This window comes from Brachionichthys hirsutus, chromosome 18 (assembly GCF_040956055.1).
Source record: "Brachionichthys hirsutus isolate HB-005 chromosome 18, CSIRO-AGI_Bhir_v1, whole genome shotgun sequence".
Classification (NCBI taxonomy): domain Eukaryota; kingdom Metazoa; phylum Chordata; class Actinopteri; order Lophiiformes; family Brachionichthyidae; genus Brachionichthys; species Brachionichthys hirsutus.
The window spans coordinates 11109461-11119633 of NC_090914.1; the positions used below are offsets into that span (position 1 = coordinate 11109461).

A 10173-nucleotide genomic window follows, 5' to 3' on the forward strand; every position below is an offset into this window, starting at 1 on the left:
AGACTGTCGCTACCCCTCGGGGTCCCTTTGATTTGAGTTCCCTTGTGAAGCGGGTGATCTCAGCTTTTGTAGTGTGGCGGAACAAGCTAAAGCAGTCTCACCTACCGTACGGGGCAACCAGCCCTATATGCCACACCCTTCGCCTACATGAATGCCTTGAATGCTGTAAATGAAACCTTTTCTCCAGCCAAAGTTCTGACCCACAAACGCTTATCTGTACTTACAAAAGCCACAATCACAGGTTTTGGAGTAACATTGGACAAAACACACTTAGCTCATTGTAATGACATTGGGGATGACACGTATTGCTTTCCACTTTGTGTTCACTTGACAGGAACTGGTAACACTCCCATTGCATCAGTAGACAGTAAACATTGCAACTGCCAACTAACGTCACTGCCATATGTACACCTGTCGCAGTTTCAGACCATACTTACATTGTCACAGCCGTAGTACATCCCAACCTGCCTACACCTAGAAGGACCAAGCGCTTTGTTACCTTTGAAGAACATGATCCGATCTGGGGTAGCAATGTCCCCTACCAACACAGGTATTGGTCTCCAGGAGACCGAGTTACGCATGCTTTCTTCCCAAACATAGGGGTAGGAAAAATTGGCCTTCGACTTGAAACCATAGATTACAGATTCCAAAGTTTCGTCAATGCTTCCATTATCATGAGTGAAGCTCAGAATAAAGTTATTACGGCCACCCGTCTTATGGCCCTACAAACAAGAATGGCTGTTGATTTGGCCTTAGCCCCACAAGGAGGTGTTTGTGCTATGATTGGTGAACACTGTTGCACATATATTCCCAACGAGAACCAAACTATTGTAGACGTAATGCACACCATGAAAAACCTAAGGGACACTATGTCACGGGAAGACAAAGTTGAAGGAGGCTGGTTAGACTGGTTGTTCTCAGGGTCATGGCATCAGGTTCTCCTTAAAATGTTAGGCCCTTTCATTGCCATAGTATGGATTTTTTATTCCTCTGTGTTTTCTGTTCATGTTGTGTAATCCCCATGTCCAAGAGGTTAATCTCACGTATGTTTGTTGCACAGATGTATCAGTATAATCTCATCCAAGTGGATGACTATGATGCTGTTGTGCCTGACGTACACGCAGACACTGATGTTTAACCGTCTCTGTCTTTTCCTTAATACTTCAGATTTGGTCCATTGTCAGACCATGAGGTTCTTGCTACCAAGCGGTAGGGGAGTTGTGGAATTTTTCCTTATTGGAAGGTTTTCGCCACATCCTGATAATGGACAAACTGTTGTTGATTTGTTAATGAAGTGTTTACGGGAAGCCATTTGGTTGTATTCACGGATGTCTTCCAAATCCACAACAGGGGGGAAATGTGAAGTTGCTTAAACAGATCGTTCCATATATTTGTGTATTTCTCAGAACATCTGTGTATAATCCTCTTTAATGCTCAAACCCCCCCCTGTGTCGGTTTTCTTCTGCCATGTGACTAACTGCTGAGTTAGTGACAATCGGAGATCTGTTATATGCTGACTAGACTGAAGAAGGGAACGCTTCGTATTGTTTCGAAGAGCTATCTGCCCAAGGTTGGAGTCTTCATGTCTGGGTGATTTGCGCACGTACACATTCTTATCTGCAGCCTGAGTGGAGACAAAGTGTATTCCTGAGTCTTCAGTAGCCTATGTTTGTCAAATCATTCTTCGCCTGGTGCTTATCAATAACACACCAATCAGTAGAAGTTAGGACAGAGCCACTCTGTTCTTCTTGACCTTACTCATGATATTCATGTGTATGCGTAACGCTTATAAACTGTGCGATGACCAGGAGGAGGTGGAGTGTGTTGGTGAAGCCGAACGAAGCTAACTACTTGCGTCTCTCCATCCCTCCCAGCTGACAGCTGTCTTAATAAATCTAATAATCTACAGTTTTGCCTCGTTTCGTCTCTTCGGTGCAAGGCCTCTCTGGGTTTATTCATTTTAGACCCAACACTCTCTTTACCTTCTCCTCTGCTCCTCCATCTCCAGCTGAAGATCCTGGTGTTGCTCCAGCAGGGCAACCGCTGAGGCCACATCACTCGCCGCCTCCTCTTGCAGGAGGCGCTCCCGAACTGAGCCGGTCCAGCGATGCATCTCTTTGGCCTGCTGCTGGAAGTTCTGCAGCCTTCGGGCCTCCTCCAGGCGGCGCTGTCTCTCAGCGGCCTGACCTTTTAACTGGTCCAAAACAGAGTGAGCAATCAGAACGTTCACTACGATCTGCTTGGAATCTGCTCCATAGTCTGCTGATCTAGTTCCTTTGTGTTGATGGACTGAACATAGACCTGATTTAGCAGAGCTTCCAGGCCTCGAACCTCCTCGAAGATGGCTGCACGCTCTGCTGGGCTGCAGTCTTTCTTCCTGTAGCACAGGAAATGACATCGTGGACAGCAAGACATGGAAATTCCTCAGCAGTGAATTTTTAATTTGGTCAAGAGTGGATAGAGGATGATTATAAATTAAACAAATGAACCACTTTTAATTACAAAAGTAATCTTGATATTTTATTTAATGAGGCCCCCATACATCTTGGCAACACTCTTCAAGTAGGCGATCTTGCTCTCCAAGGCCTGGATGTCCTTGAGCCGAGCCAGGCCCAGGTCCTCCTCGGTCAGGAGGGTGAAGGAGGTGCAGCCCACGTCCACAGCATCAAGTCTGGACAGCTGACCCTGCAGCTGAGCTTTCGTGTCCTCGCAGCTCTGGAGGAAGGACTGAACGTCCGCTGTGCTCAGCAGCTCCTGTCCTTTTTCATCCTTCAGCTGCTGGATCCGGTTCCACCTGCCGACACCGGGCACGGGAGGCCGGGCTTTCATTAACCCCGGGTTAGTGCTCATCAGAGAATCATGATATCATGTTATGTTATAGTTTGTACCTCTTAGAAACCGTCCTCTGTCTGGCCTCGACTTCTCTTTGCTTACTGTGTCGGCTCTTTGCCATCTCCGTCGCCATTTTAATGATGTCATCCAGCTGGCCATGCCCGCTCGCCAACTCAGTCAGGAAGTTCTGGAATGGACAGAAAGATTTCCGGACTGTGGGTCACTTCTTGTGGCGACATTTAAAAGAAGAAACAGAGAAGTCGCCCAGAGTTGAATGGTTACTTCGTATTGGGCTTGAACCACGCCCAGGTTGTCTGCGTCTGAGCTGAACGTCTTCAGGATGTTCTCCTTGTCCTCCATCCACGACTCAAACTCCTGGCAGCTGTTACAGAACCGATGCAGACACAGCATCTCCTCCAGACTCCGCATCTTTGACTAAAAAAAAAAACAAAACGAAGAGAAAACTTTATTTTCACAGAAGCTCTTCTAAATAATCTCACTGGTTTAAAAAACTACATTCCCCACAATGCCCCCATCACCTTGAGCAGGTTGTAAAGGTAGGTGTAGTCCTGGTCCAGGCTGGCCTGCGTGCCCTCTACAGTCTCTCTCTGGTACTGTGGATCTGGAGGCCATGTCGTCTGAATCTCAGTCGTGCTGCGACGCATGGAACGGCTGCGCCGCGGACGATTCAACTTCCTGTTTGGGTTTTCTGCCACACGACTGGTGGAGGCAGGTGTGGGGGGAGGAGCCTGAACACCGTGAAGAAGGTGAGGTTTTTACTGGGACTGAATGATTGTACGTCCTGTTGATCAAAATTGACTCATCTTGATGATCAATTGATTCAAAGATCATCACTGATGTAATGTAAACGTTATTAATTACTGATCATACAGTGGCCGGCAGCAGGATCAGGTATGTTTTTGGGATGAGTTGCTGGTTTCCTCGGCTGTCTCTGGCGAGGACTCGGTCTCCATCCGATCCGGTGCTGATGATGGCGACTATCTCACTGCGATCCCACGGAAACTGACCTGAAAATCAGCGTGGCTCAGATTACATCACAGTTTTCACATTTGTCTTTATTAACATTTTTATTTGACTGATCTATATTTTCCAAAGCAATCAAAGTTTAAAACAGTCAGTGATCTCCATGCAGGGAGAATTTTAAATGTTTTACTAATTTTTTTTATTGGATCTGAGAGCAAAAACAAGAAGCTAAACATCAAATACTGATGAGCAGAAAATGTCCTTTCAGTTTTCAGTTCGAATGAAGACAATTTGTTGGTCTCCATCAAAAACGAATCTCCCGAGGAATCGAACTAATTAGATTGAAAAAATTCCCATTTCCCATCATGCACTGCGGTGTAGCCGAGCAGACCTACGGTACCTCTGCTGTATCTGAAGCGGATCTTGGCTTTGCTTTCATCGCTCCGAGAGCCACTCCCACCGCTGGCACCGGTTTTTAACGACGACCCCACATCCTCTTCGTCGCCAGAGGATTCGCTGTATTGGACCATCGTACTCTGCTGAGGCTCCGCCTACACAGTTTGAGTGACGACATCTGGATTACATTTTCCCGTTTGTCTTGCAGCACCACAAAGCATGACTTCATTCCACGCTCACAGCGAGAGGCGTCAGCTGCACTGCACTTCTCGCCTGCTCCGAAAGCCTCCTTATCTCCGACGAGTAGGCCGCCATGTCTTTCTCCAACCGCAGGTGGCGCTGCAGCAACACTGCCGTGCTCGACTCGTCCTTGCCATGATCCTGGCTGGCCAGCAGCAGCTTCCTGTCGTCCAACCAGGAGTTGGCCTCCGCCACGTCTGCAAAGTACTGAGGAGAGCTGCGCTTTCACTCGTCTTATACGAAGACAAAGCCCGGACCCGATCCCAATAAAACTCTGCAATGATTATTGTGGTTTACGGGCCACAGAATACAATCAAGGTGTCTGATTGGAGGGTCCAAAAAACCTAGTTGTGACATCATCAGCCTCATCTACCTGTTTTATGGCAGCTTTGGCCTGCAGTCTGTTGCGGTGTCCGATTACATCATCGGTCAGGTGACTCCACTGCTTCTTCAGGGTGCGGATCCACTTCTGTATGGACCGCTGGTTGGACTGACTCTGTTTGGACAGGAGTTCCTGACCTCGAGTCAGAACCCCCTGGAACAGAGAGTCCTGGCCCTGGAGCTCTGCCTCCAGAGCCTGACAGAATGCAGAGCTAATCAATATGGGAATCAATAGGTGTGTGTGTTGTCGTGCCCATCAGCCCACCTTGTGTTTGTTCTGGGTCAGTTGGATGTGGCTGAGGTCTCGTCCCGGGACCGCCGTCTGCAGCCTCAGCCATCGTTCATAGAGCCACGCCTCCAGCTCCTCACAGTCGTAGAAGAACTCAAACAAAATCAGCTGGGCCTCCAAATGTCTCCTCCTGGGAGAGGAGAGGAGAGGAGAGATTCATATCTCTGGTTCAGATTAAGTTCCATCAGCTTCTACAAATCAAATAAAGGCAGAAATGAAACCTGCTGCTGCTCAGGGAAACCAGAGATTTGTACTGAACGTCGAGAGCTCTCACTCGGCTCAGGATCTGCTGACTGTCCCTCACTTTCACCTGACACCAAAGACAAAGAAAGATTAGAAGACGGCCTGACTGGGATGTGGGACAAAAAATAAAACGCAGATTTAAGTAAAGGTTTGACAGATGTTAGTCCAATAATGAGTGCCTTCAGAGCTCTGCTGCTGATGACCATGATGGTTTCGCCATGAGCTGAAATCTGAGCCTCCAGAAGATCCTGCTTCTGAAGGAGCGACTCCACCTCGGTCAGCTGTTTGCCCAGTTCAGAGGAGCCGGCCTGGGACTGGAGATGAAGAGGAGACTTTATGTAACAACATAATATAAAGTATAGCTAGCAGCTTCGGCGTAAACTCACCTGCAATTCTTTCAATTCTTGGCAGATGAGATCGATGTCTCGCAGGACGCTGAAATTTTCAATTACATTTCCCAGCAGCCCCCTCAGCTGTTGGAGCTGCCGCAGTAGGTCCTTCCATCGGTGGCTAATGTTCTCCTCCCTTACAAAGAAAAAAACGTTATTTAAATGTGTTGTCCTTAAGAGAAACTCTGCCGCTATGCTGATGACACAACTCTATTTTCACGTCTGGAACATCTACTCATCTTAATCTGTCAGACCTCACTAAAATAACAGCTCAGTTACTCCAACCCATGTGTGGTACCTTCTCTCACCTCTTGATGATCCGATCTTTGCTGTGGTACTTTCCAAGCTCGATGGTCTTAGCCATATCTCTCAGAGCAGCAAAGCGTGGCTCCCTGGCAAGAGCGTCAGTGACCAGGGCCTCCAGACGCCGGCCGGTTGCCTGGGCCTCCTCCAGGGTGGAGGGACTTCGGGCGTCCTGCTTACGAATCAAACGCAGTGTGTCCTCCAGATACCCCTCCCTCAGTGCTGCCTGAGAAACAAGAAAACTGTAGGTTGAATTTGGCACGTGGTTGCCTTCAAATCCTTGGCTTTCAGAGGTTTCACAAGCCACTACTGTTAGAATTTCGGTGCTACTTGTCCGTTAAAAGAAAAAGAAGATTTCTTTTGATACCTTCCTTTCAAAGTTCTGGGCGAGCTGCTCCAGGTTCTCCAGACGAAGGAGGGCCTCCTGCAAAGCTCGCTCTCGTTCGTTCTCAGCTTTTTCCAGCAGAGTCCAACTCTTCTCTATGTCGCTCAGGGTTTTACCTTCACAGAGAAAACAACAATATCTATTGTATGCCTCCCATGGGAGTGTGTATATTAACTGGTATGTGTTTTAAATACCCTCTGGTGGATTGTAAACCCATTGGTTGTTGGTTGCCATCTGAGTCTTCAGACTGAACAGATGAGCTTCAATTGCCCCACGCGCCTAAAAGCAGACAAAATGTTCCCGGGATCATTTACATTTAATTGAAAAGGAGGAGATTTTACATGCGTATAGGCAAGAAAATTGTCGGACCTGATATTTGGGAGGTTTCTCCACAGTTCTGTAGTTTTTAAAAGCCATCATCAGTTTCTGCATCTCCTGCAGGGAGTTTGGAAATTGTCTGTCGTTCAGCTGCACCACCTTCAATCAGACAATAATCGATCAGTCCATCAGCACAGCTTTCTTTAGTTTGTTCTCTGACATAGAATTATCCATCTAATATTTTGCCTTGGTTTTGATCCAGCAAAGCAGATCTGAGACCAGTCTCTCATACTGGACCTTCATGCCGTCCAGCTCCATCAGCATCCCGACTATCTAAGGAGAAACATTTTGGGAAAATGGAGCAGTTGGTTGTGTTTCAACATCCCACACAGACAAAAATGACAATTGTAGTGGCACAGAGATTGATCCCTGAGGGACCTCGGTACTGAGTTATCAGTGATCTAATGAACCTAGAAGGTTTCTAGGCAACAGGCCAGGATGAAATAGAGATGAAACACAAACCTGTCGGGACCTGGTGGACAATTCTCTCCTGTGCTGCCTCTTCACCCAATGACTAGCGAGACTTCCCCCAATCAGCATACTGTTAACTGTACTGACACGCCTATAGCTCCTAACTGTATAAATGAATCAATAAACTCTAAATGAAATATGTAAAACTGACATTAAACTGCAGGACAGCATGCAGTGCAGCTGATGAAAATGTCTACAGGTACAAAAAACACACCTCAAAGTCATCTGCATTTCAATCCAGCTGCTAGCACTGGTCAGTATTGATCAAATCTTCAATGTCCATCTATGACTTTTTGTGAGTATGCATCATGAATGTTTGGAATGATTTTGGCCTCTACAGTCGATCACACACCTGCTTCATCAGACTGATGGTAAAATGATCTCTCAGCTGTTATCTTACAAAAAGAAGCACTGATGATGTAAATCCACCGTTAAATCTTTGATGGTTTGGTTCCATCTCAGCCAAATCAGAACTCTTAGTTCGGACGCTTCATCCTGTCCTGCCTCCTCGCTTGTTTCTCAGATCACACGCAAACAGCCAGTAAACGTGTGCGTCTTCAAGGGTGCAAGGTTTGGAGCAGTGGCTCTGTGTGATCTGATCTAATTGGTTTAGCGTCTGCAGACCCGCCCACAGCCTACTGTGGATAGACATAGGATAGAAAGGCCGCACTAACATGAAACTTCATCACTATTAATCCCACAAATCTAAATAAAATATAATACGATGCTCGTATTAGTTTGAATCGTAGATTTGTTTCATGAACTTTTACAGCAGCTGTTTCTGGTCTAGTGCAAACAGTCTGCAGGGTTCTGTGTGTTGTGGTTTTACAAACAGCTGACTTCCTGTTAGGCCTGAAGCTAATCCGGCGGTAATCCACACTGCCAGGAGTCGGAAGCTGTTTGTGAAGTAGGGACAGTCACCGAGTGGCAGGGATTTGCCAGAGGAGCCAAAGGAAGCCTTTGTTTTCCACATTTACATGGATAATGTGAGTTTCAATCAGGGGTGGAGCACCTGCAGTTCCTAAAGCAGCCAGCAGGAGGCGGAGGCGTTCACAGTGAGAACTGTAGATGAACTCCACCTTCAAACCTGGCTTTCACTCCTCTTCCCCTCCAATCCCAACCTCACCATCCCCAGAACTGCCCCCTAGTGTTGGTTCAGACCTTAGCGAGTCTCTTCTGGATGGTCTGCCCCTGCTTCATTTTGGAGAAGTAGTGGTAGTACAGGGACACGTAGGTCATGATTGACTTCTCATCGGGGTGGGGGACGACCATGTCCTCCACCTCCAGCAGCTGCATGATCCCGAACTCCTGGTCCGCCACGGAGAAGGCATGCTCCAGGTTACGACAGGGGTCATCGCCACGGAGACGGCGGTAGTCAAAAAGGTCAGGTCTGGGAAGAACGTAGGGGTTGGATGGATGGATGGATGGATGGATGGATGGGTGGGTGTGTGTGTGTGTTTTACCGGTGTGCATGGATGAGGGCGTTGAAGGCCAGTCCGCTCCTCCAGCTGGACGAGAAGTCTTGCACATCGACGCCGTGGTAACCTGACGTTTTCCTCTGACACCAGATCAGCAGCGCCTCCTTCGCCGTGCGATGAGCCATACTGGCTCCGCCCACTGCCTGATGAGAAGGTCATGGCATTAAAGTGCAGGAAGAGACAACAAAGTAAAGGAAAGCACAAAAGGGAACAGGGAGTGAGAAAAGAAAGAAGAAGTCAGGAGGAAAGAAAACAAGATGAAGGGATGTGATGAAAGACAAGAGGAAGAAGAGGTTATTGATAATCTTACTCCAGGTTACACTGGTTTATTACCTCCTCCAGGTTGATTGGTCCAATCTGGAACCTAAGGATGATGATCCACAACAGACCCAGGATCAGGGTCCGGTCCCCATCGACCACATTCTCCGGACCAATCAGATCCACTCGAATCTGAGAGGAGAGACAAGGATTGGGTCATTTTGAGTTCATCCCACAGGTCAAAGGTCACTGAGTGAGGACCGATAACGTCTTCACAGACCCTCTGGAATGATTATTTAGATTTTCAAAATAAAGGAGATTTGAATTCAGGAAAATAGGTTAGCCGTTAGCGTTGTCCGATCTCACAGAAGAGCTGCTGTTCTGTGGAAAAGTTAATTCTCTGTTTAAGATCTATGCCAACTATATCAGCTGTAATGCATAAACAACAACGCAAGGGGGAGCCAAAGTCAAGATGAATAATCCAGCACATGTAGAAGGTTAGTGGGGGGGGGGGGGGACATGATAGAAAATCTTTTGTTCTTATTTTGTGAGCGACAGGCGAGTTACTTTGCTTTTCAGGAAGTTAATGGCGATGCTGTTGTTCTCCAGGCAGTGGACTCTCAGCTTCCGTCGGCTGGGCGGGGGCAGCGTTTCCCTGGAGATGAGCTCCAGGAGACGAACCAGAGTCACGCCAGTTTTCAGCTCAGTGTAAACGTCCGTCAGCTCCACCCTCTCCTGCAGGATGCAGAAGGGCGGATAGATGATTGGTATTGGCTGAAATATAGGCCAAACGGCACCTTTAAATTGGATTAAACCCAATACCAATCAAGTGGATTCTGGTTCCGATTCTATGAAAGGAAGTTTCACAACCATTCATGACATCATCCTCCAAACTTCCCGTCTCACCCCGTTCTTGATGAAGACGCTGTTCATCCACTTGGTGAAGGTCTTCTTCTGTACCTCCATCCTCTGCTCCTGCAGCTCTCTGACTCGCCCCGCCCCATCCTCTCCGCCCTCCATCCTGATTGGCTGGAAGAACAGTTAAAACAAATTACAAATCACATTTTCTCCAGAATTGAAAAACTAAATGTAAACAGTAGACAAGCATGTATCTTTTTATACAATCGATATTAATGAACAGTGAAA

At 47.3% G+C, this 10173-nt stretch overlaps 1 protein-coding gene across 1 annotated transcript in view; it reads right to left on the reverse strand.

Annotated features, from left to right (window-relative positions):
* Nucleotides 1–10047, reverse strand: part of sptbn5 (spectrin, beta, non-erythrocytic 5) — a 30765-nt gene extending 20718 nt beyond the window's left edge. The window contains exons 1-24 of the mRNA XM_068751900.1: nt 9934–10047; nt 9595–9762; nt 9103–9219; nt 8755–8912; nt 8453–8681; nt 7007–7093; nt 6812–6919; nt 6637–6721; nt 6425–6558; nt 6063–6283; nt 5752–5890; nt 5545–5679; nt 5344–5432; nt 5099–5252; nt 4826–5029; nt 4453–4659; nt 4217–4367; nt 3724–3860; nt 3372–3581; nt 3115–3267; nt 2889–3019; nt 2543–2794; nt 2302–2377; nt 1983–2194 (exon numbers count right to left, since the gene is read on the reverse strand). Of these exons, the coding sequence (XP_068608001.1) occupies nt 1983–2194; nt 2302–2377; nt 2543–2794; nt 2889–3019; nt 3115–3267; nt 3372–3581; nt 3724–3860; nt 4217–4367; nt 4453–4659; nt 4826–5029; nt 5099–5252; nt 5344–5432; nt 5545–5679; nt 5752–5890; nt 6063–6283; nt 6425–6558; nt 6637–6721; nt 6812–6919; nt 7007–7093; nt 8453–8681; nt 8755–8912; nt 9103–9219; nt 9595–9762; nt 9934–10047 (3671 nt within the window). The remainder of the gene's footprint in view (nt 1–1982; nt 2195–2301; nt 2378–2542; nt 2795–2888; nt 3020–3114; nt 3268–3371; nt 3582–3723; nt 3861–4216; nt 4368–4452; nt 4660–4825; nt 5030–5098; nt 5253–5343; nt 5433–5544; nt 5680–5751; nt 5891–6062; nt 6284–6424; nt 6559–6636; nt 6722–6811; nt 6920–7006; nt 7094–8452; nt 8682–8754; nt 8913–9102; nt 9220–9594; nt 9763–9933) is intronic.
* Nucleotides 10048–10173: the final 126 nt, after the last annotated feature.